General features: G+C 44.5%; 1 protein-coding gene across 12 annotated transcripts in view; it reads right to left on the bottom strand.

The window, feature by feature from the left end:
- ATP6V0A4 (ATPase H+ transporting V0 subunit a4) overlaps positions 1 to 25,815 on the bottom strand; it is a 75,925-nt gene that overhangs the window by 27,343 nt on the left and 22,767 nt on the right. For 10 of the 12 annotated variants that reach the window (XR_013442891.1, XM_078059616.1, XM_078059618.1 and 7 more), the window contains 13 exons: positions 24,348 to 24,481; positions 23,381 to 23,459; positions 23,010 to 23,104; positions 19,384 to 19,509; positions 18,833 to 18,927; positions 17,636 to 17,762; positions 14,956 to 15,038; positions 13,965 to 14,058; positions 10,932 to 11,144; positions 7,592 to 7,742; positions 5,922 to 6,061; positions 4,075 to 4,232; positions 1,348 to 1,441 (listed from right to left, as the gene is read on the bottom strand). Coding sequence is in view for 11 of the 12 variants with exons in the window: in XM_078059616.1 (XP_077915742.1) it covers positions 1,348 to 1,441; positions 4,075 to 4,232; positions 5,922 to 6,061; positions 7,592 to 7,742; positions 10,932 to 11,144; positions 13,965 to 14,058; positions 14,956 to 15,038; positions 17,636 to 17,762; positions 18,833 to 18,927; positions 19,384 to 19,509; positions 23,010 to 23,104; positions 23,381 to 23,459; positions 24,348 to 24,464 (1,572 nt within the window). In the remaining variant the exon portion in view is untranslated. The remainder of the gene's footprint in view (positions 1 to 1,347; positions 1,442 to 4,074; positions 4,233 to 5,921; positions 6,062 to 7,591; positions 7,743 to 10,931; positions 11,145 to 13,964; positions 14,059 to 14,955; positions 15,039 to 17,635; positions 17,763 to 18,832; positions 18,928 to 19,383; positions 19,510 to 23,009; positions 23,105 to 23,380; positions 23,460 to 24,347; positions 24,482 to 25,815) is intronic. The other 2 variants (XM_078059620.1, XM_078059623.1) reach the window with 2 other exon arrangements.

Below are 25,815 nucleotides of genomic sequence, written 5' to 3' on the forward strand. Positions count from 1 at the left end.
AAAATAATTGCTACCAGGAAAAACGTTAATTCTTTCACCCTCCCACTTCTCTTCCACCCTCCCCTTTTTCCTTCCTCTAACTGGTGGGCAGGCAGACAAAACCGCCCGCACAGTAAGACACTCCAGCCCAGTCTATACTGTCCTTTGTCTGAGGAGCAGAACTGGGCAGGCAGGATCTGCTGATAGGTCAGGGGTGGGCTGGGAAGCGAAGAGAGGACAGTAGCAGCAAAGAGATTCAAAGCAAAGGAAGGTCAACCAGACCCTAGGATCAGCCCCCTCTATACTCCTCCGTTGCCCCCTGACTAATCATGAAATTCCTTGGACCACAGAAAAAGCCTTTCAGTCCACAAAAATAACAACTTGCATTTGTTTTCGGCACTTTGCAGTTTACAACGAAGCTTTCAAGGACTTCACCTCTTTTGATAAAGCTTAAATTGCAAGTGCCTCCGCGTGGCAACTATAAACAAATCCTGGGTGACGCACTCCTATCTTTCTAAGGGATGGGAGGCAGACAAGCGGTGGGAGGACTCGGAGAAACTGAAGAAGAGACGACCCGTAGAGAGGAGAGTACAGTTTTAGGGCCGGTACTGTTTACTCTCGACTGTCAGCAACCAAAACTGAGGTCCCGGGATCTCTCCCACAAAAAGAGCATAGAAGAAACATTTATTGACGGCATTTGCCAAGAAGCTCATTTGGGGCACAAGGCTGCCACCTGGTGGCGGTTATGTGTTGGGACATCATGTGTATATGGCTTTAAGCAAACAGGCATGGGAGCCTTCTCGAAATCCCTTTATACCTAAAAGGCTACGCCAGGAAGCACCTTTGTTTTGCTTGGCTCAAATCGAACTGAGATAGCTATAACAACCACATAAAAGTTAACTCACACCTTTTTTTTTTTAAACTTATATCCATTCTATGTGGTAAAATAAAGCAAAAATAAGAGCAAATCCACACTTTCCTAGGAAAAGGGAGATGTTACTGACTGCAAGAAAAAGCCAGAGTAGGCAACTTGATTGGGATGTTAAATAACTCCTCTAAGATGCATGCTTTCCAGGCAACCAAGGGCCTTTGAAAGAAGCAATCATTAACCATCAGGGGTATAAATTATCGGAGAAAGAGGCAGATGTTTGAGCAACTATATGGAAAATGAACCACGGGCTAGGTAAAGGGTATAGGTAGGACATTTACTTGAGTCCTGCACAGTGTCATAAAACCTCCAGAATATGTAATTCTATCTCAGCATAAATGTGTTGATTTGACAGTCTCTGGCACTTTCTCCTCCTCTACCTAGAGATCTCCTCAGCAAGACATTTTACATAATAAATATTTAACCCAAGACGACATTACCGGATCAATCCCAAATGGGTACGGATTTCCAGAGTACACTCCCGGAATGGCTGGGTCCAGCTGTAAATATGGATTTGTTTCCATCACGTATGTGCTACACAGGGAGAAAGGAAAAATAAGAACAAAACCAATGATCAACCAGAGGTAGAAAAAATATACAATAGTGTCCTTGGTCATGAACTTGTAAGCCAATCAAAGCCTCACTGTTGGTGCAACTCATCCTTTGGCTCACTCAGTCATCCCGTGAATGGTTACTGTGTGCCGAGTATCGTCCCAGAGGCTGAGGCTACAGACATGGCCATCCGGCCTCTGAGATGTCACAGTCTCCAAAGGGCTCCTCCGCGGGTGGAGTATTGTAAAGAAAAACAGTTATGCCACATCAGAAAAGAAGTTGGGCTAGGGATGAAGGAGCATAGAGGAAACAAATCTCAGCCCAAGGACAAGCCTGGGAAACCTCCCCAGGGAGCACGTGGGCTCATCCTGGAGGAATGAACTGGCTTTCACCCATGGACCCTAATCTCTGTGAAACTTAGCTCTCAAAAGTCCATTGAATGCCTTTAAATCAGTCTCCCAACTTTGCCCAGAAGCATGGACGTCAGTGGGTAGGAATTTCTTACATTCTCTGCAAGACCATTACGGGTGTTTGTTTGTTTGTTTGTTTAACAGAGCACACATCTATAGAGGGGCCAAGAAGGAGTAGTGAAATGATGAGGAACAGAGTTCTGGCAACTTTGGCCGCCTACCTAGGAATACTCCCTCCCTCCTACAGCTGAGGCACTGGAGAGTGTTGGGTAGCAGCCAGGGAGTCAGGGAGCCTGATCATGCTGATCAGGTCCTCCAGACGCAGCAGAAACAACTGGCCCTGACTGGCCATCTCAGACACAGACACCCCCGTGCTAATGGCATGCCTCACGGCAAATGGTTGCACTGAATTCACAGAGATTTGTTGTGTGTGGACAAAGAAGAAAGCAACCCCCGATGGGAGTGAGCTGGCCGCCACAGCAAAGTCATGGTATCTGCTGTTGAACGTAAACAAGTTCACAGAACACCAACACCAGACAAAGCCACCCTGTGACCGTGCTGGACCCAGACACAAACAAGACCGATCCACAGTCATATGTGATATCAAAATATGGACATACCAAAGCAAGGACAATGCCCAAACCACAGAAATGACCAAATGTTACCCTCATCCTGTGGGGAGCCAGACACTGTAAACCCTTTCCCACGCCCTCTTGCTGAGACGCTCAAGCTCCCCACTGGCTCACCACATTCCCTGAGTCAATAACCTCAGTTTTGGGGGATGACAGGCAGGCTTCTGGTGGTCTTGGGCTGATGAGCATTGTGACAGTGTCCCTAGTCAATTGTCAGGGAAAGCAAGCCCCAAGACCTGGCTTGTGACTCGTGACCAAAATCAGCTTGCTGTGCCCTTTGCCACTCTGATGGATGATGGCAATTTTCGTTTGTCTCAGTTAATGAGGTCCCACTTCATATAATCAGTGCCTGGGCACGTGACTGAGCATCCCTCAGACTGGGCTTGGCCTCCAAGAGCCTTGAATTGAGCCAGCGGTCATTCACATGTGCATGAAAGAACATTCCAGCCCACATTTGCAGAATGGGAAAAAGCCAGTTGACTCAGACCTCTCCCAATCACACTCCTGGGCAAATTAGATTTCATCTTGGTGGTTTGGTGAAATGATGCTGATTTAACATGTTTCCCAGTCCATCATTATACTTATGAGTTTAAATCTAAAGAGCAAATCTAAGTAATTTGCCTTTAAATTTATGAAAGCTTTGTTCTCCTAGGCATCTCTTCAGGGTACTAATTGTAAAGCAAAAACAAAAACAAAAACCCTTATCAATATAGCCATCTGTAATTCTGGAAAATGTTTTATTCTTCATTTCAATTCATTAATTAATTTTATTTATTGTTTGTTTAACATTCCTGTCCTCTACCACAAGGAACTTGGACCCAGCAGAGAAACCAAAAAGATGCACCGAACCTCCATGACACAGTCACCCGCACTCTTACCGTCCGTCTAAGCTGTGGTTGGTGGGCATCGAGAGAGCTCCCAGGTCCCTCTCTTTTGCAGCCATGTCCTCACGAGCTACCCCCACACACGCCCATGCCACCCTACCTGCCTTCCTCACTGCATCGCCCACCAAACACAGGGAACCACTGTTGCAAAACTAGCCATCCCCTCCTTTGTGTTCAACGTTGAATCAAGCTGCTCTGAAACCGTCAAAGAAAATGCCCTTCAGATGAGTCTGGGACCTTGAACACAGGGAATCAAGCATTTATATATAGTTCAACACCCACATCAGCCTTCTCTCCTCAGCCCCTGGATGCCTAATTTCACTGTTTCCAGTTCCCTGCCAGAACAAGGCATGCTTCAAAGGCCTCCTTCTCCTCCAGGGAACTTGGCTTCTGTGACTGATACCAAGATGATATCCATTTATACAAACTGATACCTGTTGATATCTGCTCCACAGTTTGCTTTCGCAGTAGTGCTATGCACTCCGTGATATATACTTAATTGAAATTTTAAAACGATTTCCATGTATTACAGTTACTAGTCCAATTACTGAGGGACTGGTTTGAGGTCTCTCACTCAGGAGATAAAATGGAATTCTTTGTTGAATCTGTGGGCACACCTCTGAGCAGACTTCCTGGCCATGAAATCCGCCACTGAGGCCCCCCGGACCCATGTCTGTCTGTAAACTTACTTCCACGTGCCATTTCTGAACATGGGTCTGACACTCCAAGAAGAGCCGAAGATGTTGAAAGACTTGGAGAAGCAGTCGTTGTAAATCAAGCCCGTGTAGATGGAAAAGATGCCCATGAGGAGAATCAGATAGCGTCCATGGAAGAAGGTGTTCCAGATCTGGCCTCAGGAAGACAGAGAGGAGGACGGTCAGTGGGCTCAGCACCAGACCCTGGGGTGGGAAGTGTGTTACGGGACGTCTCCAGCACCACTGGAATAGCCCCAGCAAGGCACACAGGCCCTATACAGAGAGGCCACGGGACGAGGCAACATCAAAGCGATCCAAATAGAGCACACACACATCATTATTTTCCTGAGCTTATATCCATGAATCAGAAGAGTCCTAGACCAGAAATTGTTACTGTGGAAGCAAAACCATGTAAGCCCCATATTCTTGAAGTGATCATTGGTCAGAAAACATCCCTGTACCAGAAGCTGAGGCCTCACGTGTCAGGGAGGGGACGTGACAGTGGGCAGGGGCTGTCTCAGATGCTTCTAGAAGACAAGCGCGGAGCTGGATCACATGGTGGCTCAATTTCATTGCAAGTCAAATCTACACTCATTTTGGGTCTTGTCATTATAAAATCGAGTCTCTGTCTAAGCACATCCACTAAGAAGAGTCAAGTGTTTCTATAATACTGAATGACGTGTGTCGATCACTCTCAGACCTGCTCAAGTGTAGCTTTGAGACTTGGAATATTTATTATAGGCAACTACAGCTGTTAAAGTGGCTGGTCATGCAAATCTATATTGGCCAGGAGTAGATTTTCGCACTAACTTTGCTGATGATTAACCCACTGTGACATCACTGAACTAGCTCTAGTTAAGACAACTTGTAATAAAAGTTTGCAGATATTCTTAAAATGCAGAACACAGTGAAAGGCACATTTCCGGCTTATAAAATGTATTACAATGAACATAAAGTGACCCTAACTAATTAACTTTGAAACACTGCAGACTCTCGAGTTGTCTCAACCTTCACAACACCGAGAAGGCACTTCACAGAAGGTGTGGACACTTCAAGTGTCAAAGTGAAGACACAATATTCAGGGTTTCATAAGAACACTGGTCATGGGCTGATTGTGGGAGAAGGGCTCTGCCATGAAAAAATATTTGTGATTTTTTTTTTTTTCTTAGAGAGAGAGAGCGCATGCGCGCTGGGGAGGGGAAGAAGGAGAGGGAGAGAATCCCAAGCAGACTCCCCGCTGAGCACAGAGCCCAATGTGGGGCTTGATCCCAGGCCCCTGAGATCATGACCTGAGCTGAAATCAAGAGTCAGACGCCCAACCAGCTGTGCCACCCAGGTGCCCTGGAAAAAATATTTGTGATTATTTTAAGTGGAAAAAAAAGAAGGCCACAAATTAAAATGCACTATTTGATCACAGTTTTTTAAAAATTGTTTATTTGTGTATAAGCACAGAAAAAAATGGAAAGATACATAAAAACGTAAGTTGTGATTTTTCTCTAGGAAGTTAAATTGTATTTTCCCCATTTTTAAAATAAACATATATTGTCTTTATAATCAAAGGGGGAAAAAATCAATATTAGGGGGAAAAAACTTAAAAATAAGATCAATGCCTTGTCAAGCAATGTACAAAAAAAACAAAAATGCTGAAAGGAACCACACCGCACCAGCCAAAGCATCAAGCTTTGGGCAGGAATTTCTGTGTTGAATTTTGGCCCTTTTTTACTCTCTCTCTTTTGCTTTTCATAAAACAGGTTATTTCTATGCTGAAAACAATATACACATTTTTCATATTCTACTTACAACCTCAAGGAAATGAGGCAAGGTATTTGGCGGACACCCACCTCATTGTTCGTCTTCTGGGAGAGCAAGCGTCTCTCATTAAGGACCATCCAAAGCGCTACCAGTAGCATCACGACCCCATGACCACAGTCTCCAAACATCACAGCAAACAGGAAGGGGAAAGTGATGATGGTATAGGGAGCTGCAGAGATGAGACCCCCAACAGCCTGAGTCCTTCCCACAGCCGCTGGGTCCCCATCAAAGATCTGTCGATCACGTTCCATGCCCCACAAGCTGGTTCCCTTGTATCTTCCTAATTCTCTCTTCCCTCCCCATCCCCAACCCCAACACATGCTTAGCTCCCACATACATCAGCTTATCAATAAGTAAGCATTATTATTCCCCATTCACAAATGAGCTGAGTTTTGAAGCAGTTAAGTGACTTGCCCAAGATCACAAAATTTAATGGGTTTTAAAACCACTTTTCTGGGGTGGGGCGCCTGGGTGGCTCAGTTGGTTAAGCGTCCAACTCTTGATTTCAGCTCAGGTCATGATCTCAGGATGGTGAGATCAAGCCTGGAGTCCAGCTGGGCATGGAGCCTGCTTAAGATTCTTTCTCTCCCTCTGCCCCTCCTCCCCACTCTAAAAAAATAAGTAACAATAAAACCAGTTTTCTATCTCTGAGTGTTTTGTATACTCTTCCACTACCATTTTTTGTCTGTTTCTCCAGCATTCACACGCACCAGGCACCTCCAGCAGTTACTCACAGGACACCCAACCTATGGTGCCCCTGCATTACAGGTCACAAGATTAGGACGCAGGCTGGAGAAGAGCACTGTGGACGACATGGCTGAAGGGCAGCTGGTCTACCCCTTTGTTTTTACAAACCAGGCAACCATATCACACAGCTTATGGCACTAAGAATCCAGTCTTCTGACTCCAAGTCATCTCACCCACAAAACAGCTACGGCTCTACGAAGATGTTGAGAGATGACCCTCACTGAATCGGTAAGGGAAAAAGAACTGAATTTAACTACCTAATAACTATGGTTTAAGACAGAACAGGTGAAATCTTGACAAAGAACAAATCTTTCGGAAGAATGAAGGGGGGGAAATCGGAGGGGGAGACGAACCATGAGAGACTATGGACTCTGAGAAACAAACTGAGGGTTCTAGAGGGGAGGGGGGGTGGGGGCATGGGTTAGCCTGGTGATGGGCATTAAAGAGGGCGTGTACTGAATGGAGCACTGGGTGTTATATGCAAACAATGAATCATGGAACACTACATCAAAAACTAATGATGTAATGTATGGCGATTAACATAATAATAAAAAAAGTAAAAAAAATAAAAGAACAAATCTTTCACTAATCGCCATTTATGCAAGACAACGCAGGGCATCAGGAAGCCAAATAAGATTTTAGGGATCTCACAGTTTTCAACAATTCACCTCCTCTGCCACCCAAGGGGTCAATCTTACCTGCTTTTCTTTTTTTTTCTTTTTTTTTTTAAAGATTTTATTTATTTATTTGAGAGAGAAAGCACATGAGAGGGGGGAGGGTCAGAGGGAGAAGCAGACTCCCTGCCGAGCAGGGAGCCCGATGCGGGACTCGATCCCGGGACTCCGAGATCATGACCTGAGCCGAAGGCAGTCGCTCAACCAACTGAGCCACCCAGGTGCCCCCGCTTTTCATTTTTAAGCTTCCCTGTTATTCAATGCATCAGACCCTTTACCTGGGTTCATTTCCCGGTAACTGCCCACACCATAGGCATCTACAATATTCTGGAAGCCGGCTGTGAATTTATTGGTCCTGTTAAATGTGGGAGGAGCTGCTTTAGATTGCACTGCAGTCAGGATGGGGACCATGGAGGAGCCACTTAGTTCCTACAAAAAACATTGACAAAAATGCAAGGAAGAGAGCTTTGAGCTGGGTGTCAGCACATGGATCACAGTCCGATTCGCACCATCCCTTACAGGTAAACTTGGAACAATTTCTTGACTTCTGTGAGACCCATGACCATATCTGTAAAAGTGAATACCTTCCTAATACTTATCTAGTTTATCCCAAAGGAAAGTCATCAAGCGAATAGGGTTCTGGCCATTTCCACTCTCCTGCTCCTGCAAATGCACCTGTTGTGCTCAGTTCTGGGTCCTCTACTTTTCCTTTCTCTCTACTCACTCCCTCAAGAGTTTATCCACTTTCCTCATTCTGCCCCATTCTTTCAAATGGCCCTGACCCTCCTCCAAATTGCAATTCTGTTTTAACTGTCTGCCTGGGTTTTCAAACTCTCATGTCTCAGCAACCCCACAAAATCTAGGAGCCTAAAACCAAACTCATCAACTTGCCCCAAAGCCAGGTCCTCCTTTGGCCTCGCTTCAGCAGACTCCATTCTCCAGATCCCTGAACCTTTGGAATCATCAGATGTGTCCCTTTTCCTGGTTTAATCAATCAACCAATCACCAAATCTTCCTGCCTGTCCCTTTCAAATCCCTCTTCTTCTTGCTCCCATCCCCGAGCCTCGCTGTCCTCCTCTGTCTCTTTCCCTTCCATTTATCTTACACTCCAGACAGTGAAATCCTTTGATAAAAATAAAACAAAGAGGACTGTTCCAGTCATGCTACCCTCCTACTCAAAAATCTTCAAAGGCTTCTTATTACCAAAAGAGTGAAATCAAAACTCTTCAGTCTAGTAATCAAGACTTCTTTGCAATATTGACTTAGACTCCTTTCACACCTTCATCCCCACTACTTCTGCTTGGAAACCAGCCGACTCCACACCAGCCATCTTACCCAGGTATGAACCATTCCCCAGGCTCACCCTCCGGAACCTTCTGGTGGTTCCAAAGTCTAACAGCACTTACCATCTGCACACTCAGGGGGACCTAGCACCAGCCAAATGACTGCTCATCAATGCTCCTAACAACACCATGAGGTCGGTATCAACTACCTATCAAGCCCCACTTGACTGATGAGGAAATGAAGGTCCAGAGAGGTTAAGTAACTTCCCCTACGTCACACAGCAAGTGAAGGAGTTCCTTACTCTATTGTTATATATCTTCATGTGACCATGATCTCCTTAAGGACAAGGACTGTGGTGTTTTGTTTTGTTTTTAACATGGGCCCCAGCACCTAACATAACACCTGGCATAGAGTAAGTATTTTTTGCTTGTTCATGATGATGATAATGAAAGCTGACCCCTTACACTTCTCCCCTCACCTCCTACCCACACAGGGCCTTCTACTCCTATCTGGAAAAGACTTCTATCATTTCAGAAGGCTGAAGAAACTGTAGAAACAGTCTGAAGTGGCCTTGTAGAAGTCTGACCCCTTCGTGATGACAGGATGACCCCGTTCAGTTCAGATCCCGACATTAGGACACCTCCCCGATAGCTCCGCAGCCTCGTCCACACTGCACTGAAACGTTTCTAAAATGCAAACTGGATTGTGTCACTCTGGCATGAGAATAAAATCAGACCCCTTACACCACTAAAAGTCCTTCAGGACCATGCTGCAGCCTCTCCCTGATCTTCCTCCCATTCTTTAAACTGGCTGCACCCTCTCTCCAGCCACTGGCCTTCAGGTGGGCCTGCACCACATGCCCGTCCCCACCACCGGTCACCTGCTCACTGACCCCTTCCATGGTTCAGCTCAGGCATCACTTCCTCCAGGAAGCACCCCAATCCTTCCCAATCTGAGTGACAAGCTCTTCTTAAGTGCCCCGTTAGGTCGTTCCTGGACTATCACACGGGGACCTTCAAATCCTGCCTCCTGGCTCCAGGACCGTGGTCAAGTCACTTCCTACCTTCTGTGCCTCAGTTTCCTCATTGTACAAGGGGGATAAAGATAGGCCCTACCTCCTAGTCCAATCCCACCTCAAGGCCTTTCTTTCAGACCCTCCGGCCCGAAAGCTCCCCCTTCTACCCCGCCGCCCGCTCCTGTTCCAAGCCACCTGCTCAGAGGGGCCTTTTCCAGTCACAGCCCTAGAATGGTATCGTAAGACCTAAAATTCCAAGCGCTGCCTTGACATCTTTGAGTCTCACAGGGCCCCAAAGGCCAAACCGTGTGTTCCTCTGCCCTCACCAGATTTGCACCCACCGAGGAGGAAAGGCTCCCCACCCAGCTAGCTCCCCCACAGGCCAGACCACCCTGCCTAGTCTTCCGCCTCCCTGCCACCCCAGAAATGTATTCAAATAAGCTCCTCTCGTCCTCCCATGGAAACCAGGGCCCCTTCCTCTTATGGGAGGCTGCCGCCCATAGCCCCGGCTGGCTCATTCTGCCCCCAAGTGCAAGCCCCAAGGACAACCTCCATGTGGCCCTGTGTATCCTCTTCCCCTGGGCTCTGAGCATATGTGACTAACCAACTGCTGTCAGTCTCGTGTGTCCGGGGGCAGCTGTTGTGTGTTTGGCCATCTCGTACCTTCCCTTCTTCACCAGCAGGGTGAATAGGTGATCAGAACAAAGCCTCCCTCCTCACCCCATCCTCCCCCATCCCTCACTTTACTGCCTGCTCACCACCATCGCTGCCTGAAATCACATTAGTGATGGATATGCTTACTATCTGTCTTCCTTTCTAGAAAGTCTGTCGGGAGCGGGGCTTTGCTCTGCCGCATAGCCCCAGGTCTGTTCCTGGGGCCCAGTGACCATCTGGAGAGGCGAAGCATGAAGGCTGGGACCTTAACTGGGCTACAGAGTGCTGAGCTGTGGGCACACAGTGAGCACAGGTGTCCGGTTATTTGTCTTTCCAGCCAGGCCGTGACCTTCAGGAGGGAAAGGACGGACCTACAGTCACACTGACTGTGGTCAATCTACCGTCACAATCAGCAGAGTGACGGGTACATCAGTGCTCCACATGCACTTGCTGAAGATCAAAGAAATGTTGAATATTTGCCAGAAAAGGAGTTTCTAATAGGTGCCCGGCCCTGGATTAAGAACTGAAGATACAAAGATGAGGGAGACAGTCCTTGGGAAGTTCATGTGACGTGGGAGGCTGACGGCCTCCGAGCGCCTGACAGAGGCACTGCTGAGGCTGGAGGTGGGGCATCCATCCCCTCCCCAGCTCCATCTGCCACTCACCATGCCTTGCTCCAATGCCCTCTTGATGCGCCCGGCGTCTGCCACCGGGAACCAGATCTCGGCGATGGCGCACTGCTGGGTGACGTCAATGTTGCACATGTTCAGGATGTGGTAAATGGCCTTCATCTTCTGCACTTTAACGGCCCAGGAGTGCCAGTTGGCAGCGGCTTCTTGCAGGAGGCGCTGACGGTGAGACTCTGTTTGTGTGATGACCTGGACGGGGAAGAGCACACAGAGAAACAGGAACACTCATGCAGGGCTCTGGCAATGTGGCAAAATGGAAGTCCGTCAGCCATCATGGCTTCCCCGGCTCTGGGCTCCCTCCTCTGGCCTGCAGCCTCATGAGCAGTTTATCTTTATCTTCCCTTGTAGAGGTCAAAACCCTTGGGCAAAGATTATATCTTCCCTTTCTTCTAAATTCCTGAGTACTATTGTCATGGATTGAACTGTGTCCCCAAAAAAAGACACGTTGAAGTCCTAACCCCTGGTAACTATGAATGTGACCTTATTTGGAAACATGGTCTTTGCCGATGTAATTAACATGAGGTCATACGGCAGTAGGGTGGGCCCTAACCAATATGACCGGCGTCCTTATAAGAAATTTGGACATCTAGGGGCTCCTGGGTGGCTCAGCCAGTTAAGCATCCGACTCTTGGTCTCAGCTCCGGTCTTGATCTCAGGGTTGTGAGTTGGAGCCCCATACTGGGCTCCATGCCCAGCGTGGAGCCTACTTTAAAAAAAAAAAAAAAAAAGGTAGAAATTTGGACAACTAGAGATGCAGGGAAGAATGTCTTGTGTGAATTAGGCAGAGGCTGGACTGAAATATCTACAAACCAAGGAACACCAAGGATTGCCGACAACCACCAGACGCTAGGGAGAGGTCTTACTCTATTCAGGCCGCTATCATACAACACCATACTGGGTGGCTTAAACAACAAAAATTAATTGTTCACAGTTCTGGAAGCTGGAAGTCTGAGATCAGGGTCTGCCATCATGGTTAGGTAAGGATTTTCTTTTGGGTTGCCGACTTCAAATTCTATCCTCACGTGATAGAAGGGGCAAGCAAGCTCTCTGGGGCCTCTTTTATAAGGGGGGTGGGGGGCTCAGGCTCTCCATTCAGGAGAGCTCCACCCTCATGACCTCATCACTTCCCAAAGGCCCCGCCTCTGAATACCATCACCTCGGACATTAGGTTTTCAACATATGAGTTTGGGGGTGGGGGCAACACACATTAGGACCATAGCAGAACAAGTGAGGAAGGATCCCTTGCTAGAGCCTTCAGAGGAAGCCTGGCTCAGCTGACACCTGGATTTCAGACTTCAAGCCTCCAGAACTGTGAGAAAATAAATTTCTGTGTTTTAAGCCCCCCCAGTTTATGGTCATTTGTTATAGCAGCCCTGGGAAATTAATACATCTATCAAAATGTTTTACATATGTAATGTCTTCAATAAATGACCAGTGAATTAATGAAGGAGGGAATGGACAATTTTGCCCACAGAGAATTTATTTAATGGGATTCGTTTTTGTTCAGGGCTACCAGAGTGTACCCATCTCAGCAACCTTCACCGGTGGCTCCCCGAGTCAGACTAAACAGGAACATAAGTTTGGAATAACTTCTTTTCCTCATGAAGCTTTCATAAAATCTAGTATGGAATGTTTGGGGAAAGTAGTTGAAGGGTAATTGCGTCAGGGAAACAATCTCCTTGACAAGTGACAAGGAAGTAATAGAGGGGATTAAAGAAATTAAGCACAGATTTTTCTAGGAAGGCAAAGAAGTCTCTTATTCTAAGCGTTTCGCAACACAAACACACTCACATACCACATTTCTAAATCACTCCCTGAGGATCCAGAATTGTGCTAACAACGGATTTCAGCAGCCACGAAAAATTTAAATTTAATTAAAATTAATTAAAAATAAAAACTCAGGGGGCATCTGGGTGGCCCAGTCAGTTAAACATCCGACTCTTGATTTTGGCTCAGGTCATGATCTCAGGGTTGTGAGATTGAGCCCTGCATCAGGCTCTGCACTGGGCATGGAGCCTGCTTAAGATTTTCTTTCTCCCTCTCCCTTTGCCCCTCCCCACCTCTAAAAAAATAAAAAATAAAATAAAATAAAGATTCATGGGCGCCTGGGTAGCTCAGTTGGTTAGGCGACTGCCTTCGGCTCAGGTCATGATCCTGGAGTCCCAGGCTCGAGTCCCACATCGGGCTCCCTGCTCAGCAGGGAGTCTGCTTCTCCCTCTGACCCTCCTCCCTCTCATGCTCTCTGTCTCTCATTCTCTCTCTTGCAAATAAATAAAATCTTAAAAAAAATAAAATAAAATAAAAATTCAGTTCTTCAGTTGCACTAGCCACGTTTCAAGGGCTCTGTGGTTACGTGCGGCTCGTGGCCACAGCATGGTGCTTGCCGGTTAGATAACATGTCCACAGAAAGTTCTATAGGACAGTGCTCATCTGGAAGAAGCAATGTGATGCAGGCCCAGCTGCTTTTAGTGGATTCCTTTCAAAGCTTATTGAAGCAAGTGTTCCAATCACATGAGTGTTGAGTGCCAACCTGGATGACAACTCACTTTACAAGAGGCTATGAATTTGGGGTGTGTTCACATGGTGAAACTAGACTCACTCACTGTTTTTACAGAAGTAATTGATCCACTCAAACAACTGGGTGAGTCAATGGAAAAAGAATCAGTCAGACTGGTTGTTCAACTTAACTGGCTAGTTAGTTGTATCCCAGATGTGGCCCAGGCCAGGCTCACAATAAAGGGCTCCTTCTATCCGACTGGGCTGGCCACCCAAAGCTGACTGGGGCTCAAGCCCAGGTAGAGCCATACTGATATTCAGAATCACCACCTCCAGCTTACTGGACACCGTGCTCTGATTATGAAATCTTCCGTCATGATCGTTGGGAGAGCATAGTTAACATTCCAGCTGGCCTGAAAGCGAGGGCACTGGGTCACAGGACTTAAATGGAAATGGCAAAAGTAACCCCTTGGCAGCTCCCGGTCAGGTCACGCGCCTCAACTACTCACTCACGGTGATTAAATCTTCCAGCTTCGCGTTGACGCCGGCCAGCATCTCTCTGCGCTCCCCCACAGGCTCTGGGCAGGGGTAGATGGTGGCTCGAAACCTGTGTTTCAGACATTCCAAAGGTCACAGGGGGTTACCATGGAAAAGCCTGCCAAAACGTCCCCTTCTGCCAAAGCCATCACTTGCTGACTTTGGTTAGATGACCACCTTTTTCTAGAATAACCGTCTCAGGGCACCTGGGTGGCTCAGTCGTTAAGCGTCTGCCTTCGGCTCAGGTCATGATCCCAGGGTCCTGGGATCGAGCCCCACATCAGGCTCCCTGCTCGGCGGGAAGACTGCTTTCTCCCTCTCCCACTCCCTCTGCTTGTGTTCCCTCTCTTGCTGTGTCTCTCTCTATCAAATAAATAAATAAAATCTTTAAAAAAAAAAATAGAATAACTGTCTCTTTGGCAGTTGGAAAATGAGTCCCAGTTCTAAGGGTTCCTGATGCATTGCTCGGCACTATTTAAATTCAAGCTATGATTCTATTCAATGAATGAGCTTCACTCAAACCAAAGAACCTGTGAGCTTTTAGGTAAATAAGACTACGGCTCGACTTGTCTCTTCTCCCTAGAATCTATTAATGTAATAGCATCTTTCTCTACTGAATAATTTCTGCTGGAGTAAATCGATTCTGTAAAATCAGAAACAGCTCAGCATGAGGTGTGCCTACTTCTTAGCGGCTGATAAAGAGTGTGAGAAGGAATACACGGACTTGGTTATGATGCCTACTTTCTGTTACCTTGACTTTTGCTTACTCAAGTCCTCTCTGCTCCTATTCCCACAGCTCTTAAAGATCAGTCGCATTTTTAACACTATCTAGTCAAATGCAGGGAAGTTGTTCTAAAATCCTAAGGGACCTCAAAGAAACCTCCAGTCAAGAGTACTTTGTCTCACACACCTCTTCACCTAATCGTGACCCAAATCACTGATGAAAGAGCCATGAACAGCCTCTTACCCTTCACAGATCCTCTTGATTTTCTGTCTGAGTTGCTCTCCTTGATAAAATATGATGAATATGTTCTTTTTAATTTCTTCTTTCTGGAAAATCACAACAGTAAAAACTATATATTTTTATATATATATAAAAATATATATTACATAATATATTATCCATAATAATATAAATAATTTACATAATAATACATAATTTTATATATATATAAAATTTTTTCTTTTTGGTTATAATGTAATAGAAATGTAAAATCCTGTTTTTAGATTTTAAAAAATTTTTTTAAATTATAACTGGAGGGGCGCCTGGCTGGTTCACTTGGTAGAGCATGTGACTCTTGACCTCGGGTTATGAGTTCAAGCCCCATGTTGGATAGAGAGATTATTTAACAAAATCTTAAAAAAAAAAAATTACAGCTGGAAAACTTCAGCTTTTCCCAGTTGATCTAAGTTTGTAATTCTTTATGGTTGAGGGCAAGGCCACTGAGAGAGGCCAAGGCAGCCTTAAAGCAATAACCCTAATACTGGATATACCAGCCAGACCACAGCTGAGCCTGTATTCACCTCTAACGCTATACTTAAGAGGTGGGTTCATAAACAAGAAACCATGCAGAAGAGAGGAACCAGGTTTTATAAGGCTTAAAATGAAAGTAGCAGACCTAGCTCACCAGAGTTAACTCACATACAATATTTACATTTCAAGGGTGAGTGGGTGTTTGATGTTTAACAAAGGTAAAGCCATGTCTAATTTTTGACTCACTGTACGTCCATAGGAACACTGATTAAAATGTAATTCTCAAGTCCAAGTGTGACAATTCACAAGAAAGAATACATATTTCACAAGCATATATGAAAGCGCTCAAGCAAAGCAATGTGCTGTTTTACTCTTATTTAATTTGGGGCAGAGGAGGGTAAAGGCAAAATAATGAAATCCATCGTTGGAAAAGTTATAACCAATCCAGTGCACTCACCATATGCCACTCAGGGCTCTGGAATCAGGTATGGCCCCACTGAAAAGCCCTTTGTCAGGAGCCACCAAGTGTCATGAAAATGCCCACCCCCTTTAAGCCAGTAATCCTATTTCCTTGAATTTATATCAAGGAAGTAATTCAAAAGGAAATAACAATGACATGCATAAAGATGGTCATCGTAGTGTCTGTATTCTGGAGAAAAACTGGAAACAAAGTCCATAAGTAGATAGATAATGTCGTATCAACTCATTGGAAATTTTCCGCATCAATTGCAAAGAAGATAAAAACGAATCGTCATTTTGGCAACTGCTCATGGGAGCCAGGGAGGGCTATTTAGGATTTGGGGGGGCTACCTGCTTTACATTATCTCCAAAGGCTCCTTTGTCCAAGGACCCCTGGTCCTTTTCTGAATCTCTCAGGTCCTCCTGTCCCTGGATCCACCAGAACCAGGAATCCACTCTGATCTCATGTCATCTGCTCAGTGACCTTCTATATCAACAGGCGAACGTTATCTTTTCCCAGATGCCTACTTTATACTCTATCACCATAACTATTACATGTCAAAACATGGTTGTGGAAAGTGATGATTCAACATCAATTTTTAAAATAATATCTATGAGGGACACATACTGATACAGGGGGAAACTGTATTCTCCAAGATCAAGAGAAGACCAAAAAAAAAAAAAGATTCCATGTTTATTACTACAACCTGCTTCTGGCTTACGGATGAGAGAGAAAGAGCACAAGAGAAAAAATAAGCTTTCTTCCTATTTTAAATTTCACTTAACTCTGAAATTATTTTCCATGAGATAAAACCTCAAATTAATTTTTTTTTTTCACCTCTACTCTGGAAAAGATTAGGACACTTAGAAATAAGCGCAACTTGGAATTAAAAAGTAAGCGGCTTGAAATGCTGACTGGACGGGCAGAGAAGGCCAACATTACAGAATTAATAGCAGTAAGTGCAGGGTACTCAGTGAAGAGTCCTCTCAAAATCCTTGTTGGAAGCGCGCGGTCCACTGACTCCGAGCATCAGCAGAGCTGGTCAAAAAGGCAGAATCGGGGGGGCGCCTGGGTGGCTCAGTCATTAAGCGTCTGCCTTCGGCTCAGGTCATGATCCCGGGGTCCTGGGATCCAGTCCCACATCGGGCTCCCTGCTCAGCGGGAAGCCTGCTTCTCCCTCTCCCACTCCCCCTGCTTGTGTTCCTTCTCTCACTGTGTCTCTCTCTGTCAAATAAATAAATAAAATCTTAAAAAAAAAAAAAAAATGCAGAATCGGAGGCCCCGCCCCCACCCCACTGCATCAGAATCTGCATTTTAACAGGATGCCCAGGTCACTGCTGCTCAGGTGCACACTGAAGCTTGGGGCGCACTGACCCAGCCCAGTTCTCAGCTCCTGGTGAGGAAGACCCAGCTGCCGCGTCCCGAGGCGGGAGCACTGCTAAGTTTCCAGGACCTGGTATAGCTGGGTCTTGGAAGCATGAATAGTTGTGGGGTGTTAACAACAATCAGTCCTTGAATTGACCTTTTGTAGGAATTTTTTTTTTTTTTTACAAAGGGGGGAAGAGAAGAGCCAGGAGAAAGAAAGGCAGTGGCTTTTAGCTTCACAGAACTGAAGACCCACGGCTTCAGAGAACCCCCCCCCAACTCCCGCCAGCCCCCGGCGAGGGCCCCGGGAAACTGAGGACAGAGCTCTCCACAGCCCGCGACACCCACCGTGACGGGATCCTCCAGAGTCGTGTCCACCTCACTGAACTTCAGGTAGATGTTCCCTCGGCACACTCTCCACAGCAGCCTCTCAAAGGACGCCATCCGCTCCCTGTTGATCACCCCGGCCGTGAACCTGGGCAGTCACACGGGGAGACGTTGCTGAGGCCCAGGGAGCGGGGTGCAGGGAGAAGGCCCCGCAGGACCTGAGGACGCGCCAGCACGAGACGGAGGCCCGCTTCCCCCTGAGCACGAGGACGACTCACTAGCTGGCAGGGGTCCCGAGGCCACTCGGCAGCCCAGCCCCTACTCGCCCCAAGTCCCTTTTGGCCTCCTGTTTCCTCCGATGTATTGAGACTTCCTTAGTCACCCCGATACTACATAGTCACTTACTTGCAATTAGCAATATGATAGCCCGCCATTATGGCATCGTAGCTAAGAAAGGAACTGTTCCAACTGCTCAACAATGGGCTCTATGCATTTTCATAAATAATGTGCTAGAAGTGAAACAGACATACTCATTTCCATTTATCTCTACTTTTAAAATCATCCCTGTGTCTAGATAATTTCCAATTGAAACTTTTTCTATTAATTTTAAAATGGTTACTTTCATTGGTCTTTCACTTTAAACGTGCGCTGAGCCTATATTACCTTCTGATCAAATGTTTTCAATGCATACACATCAATTTTACTTGGACACTGAATGAAATCCCACTGTTTTGAATCACCATGCATTTTAATACCACATTACTCCTTCTTGTGGATGATGTGATCAGATGACTACCTCATTGCTAATTGCACTTCAAACGGCAAATTTCAAATCTATTTTATTGCCAAAGCAGTATTTCCAAGATAAGGAAGCAGGGAACAGTTGAGAAAACGCATCTAAACAATTCTGGCCACATCCTCCCCCTGTAGGAACAACATAAACATTATATTCTTCAGGCTCCCAGAATGCTAGTTTCACCATTAACAAGAAGGTAACACTACCTCCCACTCCACCAACCTGAAGAGGTTACTCTTGGGTTTATTACAGTGTGGAGGTCTATATTCATGTGAAATAGCCCTCATTCCAGTGTCTGGTTCATTTGTTCATTCATTCACTCACTCACTCAGACCCTCTGGGAAATCTATCACATTCCAGGCACTGAACTGTGGACCAGAAACCCATCTACATGTTAACTTTCAGAGCAGAGTTACACTAACCCCAGTTTTCCAGTCACACAGGCAGGTGTCGCTCTTAACTCCAGGAGACCCGAAGTGTCTTCCATAAAGAAATCATCAGCGAGGTTGGTTTCTGTCTGAAAGTCAAAGAACTACTGCTTTCTCTTAAACATATTTAGACGACCTTCCAAGCTCCCTTCACCTCAAAGGTTTGTCTATTTTTAACAAAACTTTAATTTTCCACAAATAGTTAAGAGAATTCAAAAAGTCGAGTGCTCCTTGCCAGATCAAAAACTTCCCCCAGTCTTTTACTACCGAAATCCCAAATCTGCCCAAACTCACTGTTGTGCTTTGTTCTCACTTCCATCTGCGTGTTTAGGGCACATACTTTCCAAAGAGCATCATAATATGTTTGTGTTTAGTTCAAATTGGCACCACGTTTCCCCCGGAATGCCCTCCCCCCTCACTAATGACCTCGGCATGGGACAGAAACAAGCGTGATTTATGCATATTCCAAACCAGCCAGTTTTCAAAATGGAAACTTGAGGCTCTGGGGGAAAGGTCCCTTTAATAAAGAGTCCCCAGATAACAACCTCAAAGAAATCTTGGGTTTTCTTCAGCAGATGTTTGAGTTCAGTCAGTTCTAGGAAGCTTTTCTTCAAAGCCTGCTGGTTCTGGTTGGCTTCCTGTAATTCTTCTTCCAGTTTTTCTAGAAGAGTCTATGAAGAATGGAAAAAGAAGGGAAAGCAGGCAGACAGTGCTGTAATATTTACTGTATATTAACCACTACAAATAACTAAATATCAAAGAAGAATTCAGTGTATCATAATATAGCCAGAAGTTGAGTGGCATGTTCAGTCCAACTCAAAATGACTGGAGAGCTATAAACTAGATCCATTTTCATCAAATAGGATTAGAAAACACTCTGCAGGGATGGAAATTAGCTTCCTGAAGAAGCCAAGGCATTTCAGCAAATTGCATGTCTCTCCCCCATTTAAAACACGAAAAAAGGGAAGCTGGAGTGAATTTACATGTTGAGAATTCCCTCTGCCCCAAACACACTGCAATGATGAAATATAACAAGAGGAATCGCTAGTTCTGGGTTGGAATCTGGAGAACCAGGTACAAGCAAGTAAAAAAGGCTATATAGAGAACTGTCAGCACAACATGCAAGAAGACAAAAACAAAGAAAAAAACAATCTTCCTTCCAAAATGAGCATACAAAATGAGTAAGTCTCAAGAAGAAATCTAATGATAAGAAAAATCAGGGGCGCCTGGGTGGCTCAGTTGTTAAGCATCTGCCTTTGGCTCAGGTCATGATCCCAGGTAAAAATCAGGGGCACCTGGGTGGCTCAGTTGTTAAGCGTCTGCCTTCGGCTCAGGTCATGATCCCAGGGTCCTGGGATTGAGCCCCACATCAGGCTCCCTGCTCGGCGGGAAGCCTGCTTCTCCTTCTCCCACTCCCCCTGCTCATGCTCTCTCTCCCTATATCTCTCTCTGTCAAATAAATAAATAAAATCTTTTTTAAAAATAAAAAAAAAAGAAAAAGAAAAATCACCAACAAAATCAACAATCAGAACACAAATTCACATTGGGTGAAATTATTTTTATGGATTAGTCTGAAAAAGAGTTTAAGGCTTTTTTTTAGAATGCTCAAAGAGATAAGTGAAGGCATTGCTTACACAAACACACAAACCAAAAAATTATTAAACCAACATGCCCTAAAATGAAAGAAAAGGTAAATATAAAAGGGGAACAATTAAGAAATCTTGGAAATGTAAAATATAGGTATTGAAATTCAAAATCTAATAGGTGAAGATCAACTCTTTATTGGACACAATTCATGAATGCACTACTAAGATTTGGTATAGAATGAAAGCTCATTTCTCATTTATCCAAATGTCCACCCACAGTAGAATGGATAAAGTTCCATAAAGTATGGAACATGCAATAAAAGAAACACTACCCATCAGTGAAAACAAATTAATTTCAGAAACATGAAACAATACGGTGTCTTAAAGAATAAAATGACGTAAGAAAACAGCAAGTTGCAAAAGAAGAAACATGATGATTTCATTTATATAAAGCTAAAATGTGCAAAGCTAAATCATATGCTATTTAAAAGACTAAATATGTGATAAAACAATGAAGAAACGAGGAAAAGAAAAACACAAAATTCAGGACAGGATTATCTCAAGGGAGGAGCGGAAGGACAGGGGGCACACAGAAGGCTTTTAAGAGCATCACTGTGGTCATCTTTTATGTCATACAGAGTGATGGCACTTGGTGTTTGCTATATCATTATTCTTTCTACCTTACACATATTTTCTAAAAATTCTACTGTACCAATTCAATATTTAACAAAAACAATTGCCAGTAAATCAGCAACCACAATATCTGAAAATGGATTAAGATCACCTATTAAAAAACAGAGATTATCATGCTAGATTTCTTTTAATCTACCTGGGGGACACCCTTACCAAAAAGATTTTAAAAATAAACAGTAAAACAAAGATATCCATGCAAATATTAGTTACCTTCCCCCACCACCCTCAAAAGCATATTAGTATCAGACAAAATTGAATTTTTAACATTTCTTATGATGGAAAATTTTACATATGTTAGATGGAGAGAACTGCACCATGAACCCCACATACATATCAACCAACTTCAATTGCATCCCATGCCCTCCCCTCCCAGAGGTAATCACTACCCTAAATTTTGAACACTAACTACAGTGGCACAAAGGTGGGGGGAAGAAAATGAAATCCCCATTTCTTAACCATTTGCTCTATCCACTTAATGATTCTGTTAAAAATAATGCTGCTTTTAAAAATATTTTGGAGAATCATGCATCATTTAAGAAACAGTTTACAATATGATAGTAAATGCAAACAGTAGAAAATTATAATGTAGACTATGGCATGTAATTACATAAAAATATAGCTGATAAGGATAAAACCTGAAAATAGAAAAGGCAGTTTTTGCTGAAATGGTGGATTTGTGGGTAGATTTTTTTTTTTTAATTAATACTTTCCCTAGGATTGTTATGAAAGCCTCTTTAGAAATTCTGCATGGCAAGGGCCCAAAGCCAATTGTGTACTCTTACCAGAAGGATTCCCCTCCCTAGGAATGCTGGAGGAACACTCAACTCACTGCCAGATCAGTTGAATCAGTCTGTCCCCTTGACCAATGGTTAGACAGATATTGCTACTCAGAAGCTCATGTTGTTCTAATTTCATCTTTATAATAAATAATATCCAGGGGCGCCTGGGTGGCTCAGTCAGTTAAGCGTCTGACTCTTGGTTTCAGCTCAGGTCATGATCTCAGGGTCATGGGATCAAGCCCTGCATCGGGCCCCACACTCAGCACAGAGTCTGCTTAAGACTCTCCCTCTCCCTCTCCCCCCTCCCCCCGGCTCTCTCTCTCTCTCTAAAAAAAATAAATAAATATTTAAAAACAACAATAAATAATATCTAAAAGGAAAATACTGAGTAAGGACTGTTGGCACACATCTGATTGTGCCTTATCTAACTGGTTATTACTACGAATGTGTGAGAGTGTAGAGTTTCAAAACCAACCAATCAGCCAATACCAAACTCATTTAGATGCATTGATTTTTTTCTTCTTTTTTCTTTCTTTCTTCTTCTTTTTTTGGGGGGGGGGATGCACTGATTTTTTTTTTTAAGGTACTGTCTGAAACATACAACCAACACAACTTCTCCCAAAATATCCAGGATTTAGTATGATAGGATCCAAAATATTTTTCAGGGGAGTTGCCAGTCTCGTATCTCTGTCAGAGTATCTTTATTTATACCACTAACAGCTTCAAAAATTTCAAGAATTTTAAGTTATCTTAAAAGAAAAAAACAAACAAACCCAGCCAGAGATAAGGCTCGGGCAGTGAAGCTCCCCTACCTTCCCACCTCCTTTAGCGGGCCCTTCCTCTTCTGAGGATAAAATATCCAATTTTTTAAAATCAAGATCTGCAGGGCCTTCCAGGATCTGGCTCTGCCTACCTTTTGACATCCTCTCCCACCACCTCACCCCTCCCTCCTTCCTCCACTGTCTCCTCTATAAGCTTCTAGAGGGCACGGCCAGGTTTTGTTTCTCTCTAAGGTACCTTGCGCATGGCGGGCACTCAGTGTTCTATAAAAGGAAGTAGAGAGAAAAAGAAAGATGGAGGGCCACCAGCTATCATGTCCTTGGCTCAACATACCTCCAGCATAATCATTTCCCGTGGCAGAGGGGTTGGTGGGGGCCTCTCTGGCAATTGAGGCACAATCTCATTTTGCATCTCATCTTCCAGGAAACCTGTGGGATGAAACCCCCACCAGAGATCCCAAGGTGATTGTGTTTTCTCCCCTAAGAAATGGATCCAAGCAGACAGCCGACTTTCAGCCGGCTCAGCTGCCTAAATTGCCCCCAGGACCTGCCACAGCATCTGGATCCCAACTCTCACTGCCCCACTTTGTCTCTAGAACACTTTGTCCTTATACAAATAGGGACATGTTTGTTATAATCCAGTCCTGCAAACCACTTACCTCCCCACCAGTTCACATTTAGACAGTAAACAGAAATTTGGCTTACGGAGGATTCTCTCCAGTGACTCACACCTTCTGACTTCATTCACAAATTTCCTTTGGAAGCTGTTCACATTCACATTTAACTAGAGTGGGGAGAAACCACAAGACACACATTGGTATCAACAGCCACCAACGTATTCCTTTTGGGGTTTTTTGTTGTTGTTGTGTTTTTTCTGTTCTGTTTTTTTTTTTTTTTAATGCTGGAAAATGTTGCTGGAATCATTTTAGGAATAGATATTTCCATGCACAAGACATGAGTTACAGGCAAAAACCTTGATATTCTTACACATAATCCCCCAAATACAATTTGGCATCCTGCCCAATAAAGGTCACTGAGGAATAGCCTCACATCAGGTCCTAGGAACTAAGGACACAAAGAACAAGACATGATCCTTCCCTGAAGGAGCTTAGTTTTGGCCATGATCTTGGTGAGGAAGTAAAGGGGTAAAGAGTCTAATTTTCTAAATCAGATTCAAAAAAGCTTGATAAGGAAACCACCTCTGGGAAATGATACCCCAACATCACACTCAAGACCGTCTCGCCCTAGAATATCACCACAGAGAGACTGTGCACCCCACGATACTTTATCCTCAGACTGACTAATTAGGAAGCATTGATTTCTGTCCTCAGAACAAGGTTTGGTAATCTACATGCCCATTGGAGATATCTAATTCTTGGAAGATACTACTTAGGAAAGAAAGTCTAATGCCATCTAACAAGTATTGACTGTACTAGAGCTTCAAAACATTCCTATAGAGGGGATACTTATGGAGGAAAGGAGAACAGGTTTGCAAGTCACTTGCTCAGTGTTATCACAAATCTTAGCCAGAACAACTAGAACCACATGGAATTCCATCTATCCCAGCTCAGGGCTCTTCTCCCTGCACGTAGTTCACTACCAAGAAGTGGTGTGAAAGAGATGTCTACTCCCACCCCACCTTCCTCTGGCCTTCCAAGAATGCAACACCTACATCTTTGAACTGAACCAATCCAAGCTCCCCAAGCTCAGCCACACAGCAATATGCAGCCTCCACCTGGAGAAACAGTTGGGACAAACACATCTCCTCACTGCGAAACACGGACGCCATCTTGACACAGCCTTGGTCTGCAGGAGACAAAGATATTGGAGAGAGTAAGGGTGTAGAAACCTTCGGATCAAAACTGGCTTTAGTTGCACTATATTAATATCCAACATGAAAAAAAAATCCAACAGGAATGGCTCTTAATTTTCGAAATATAAACAAAAACAAGATAGCACTTTTCACCACCTATTGGATTGGCGAAAGATTAAAAAATACGATTACAAACTCCTGTTTTAGATGGTGTGAGAGAAAAGGCATTTTCACACACTTAGTAGCTGAAGTCTAAATTTGTACAGCTTTTTCGGAGAGGAATTTGTCAGTGTCTATCAAATTTTATATTACTCATACCCATGACCTCGGATTTCTGCTGCTCTTCATCCAGACAAACTTGGAGAGGTATGGGAAAATAGATGCACAAAGATGTTTCTGATAACATTGTATACAATAATTGTAATAAATGGATCTAACCCAGATATCCATCAACAGGAAAGTGATTAAGCTGACCTCCAGAACCCTGTGCAGTCAGCCAGAATGAAATAAATCTGTATGTCCTCTATAGGGAAAAAGGGTATTCATGTAGAATCCATTCCCATCAAAGACCCTCTGGACTGCTCTACCACTGCCAAGCCAAATTGCTTGCCCCAAAGACCAACCTTCTGGAATAACTACCACACCTCCAGAATGGGCCCCCTTTTCTCATTTCATTTTATAATGTGTACAGTAGCTATTGTTTGCCAGACACTGGGTTTACCCCTTCTCTGCTTTAAGTCTTCCATCATCTCTATTTCTTACAAAATATGAGATTTGTCCAACAAAAGGCTGCGGCGTGTCTGGCCTCTGCCGTCCCCTCCAGCTTCACTTCTCTTCACATTGCTCTCCAGACACACGGAATTTCTCCCAGAGCTCCCTCCTGCCTCAGGACCTTTGTCCATGCTTTCCCCTAGATCTGGAACCTCACTCTCTTCCTCCCCTCGCCCCCCAGTATCCCACACACCCAACATAATCCTGTCATTGGAGCCTCAGTGTCAGGATCCTCTTCCTCCATAAGCCCTTCCAGACCACCACCAACACCAGGTGAACCAAGTACTCCCAGAACAGAAGTCACTGGCAATTACTTGTTTAATGTCTGTGTTGCCCACTGGCCAGTAAATTCCATGAGGTTAGAACTATGTCATGTTTTCCATTCTATCACCAGTCTAGCTCAACCACAAAGCAGGTGCTCAGAAGGTATTTCCCAATTAATTGACTAGAGCCCAAACTTCATCCCTCCCTCCAGAATGCCTGGCCTGATCCTCCATTTTTTGCCTTTTGACACCTAGATGAATCAAAACTTTTCATACTACCCTGTCTGGTAAAT

This window comes from Halichoerus grypus, chromosome 12 (assembly GCF_964656455.1).
Source record: "Halichoerus grypus chromosome 12, mHalGry1.hap1.1, whole genome shotgun sequence".
Classification (NCBI taxonomy): domain Eukaryota; kingdom Metazoa; phylum Chordata; class Mammalia; order Carnivora; family Phocidae; genus Halichoerus; species Halichoerus grypus.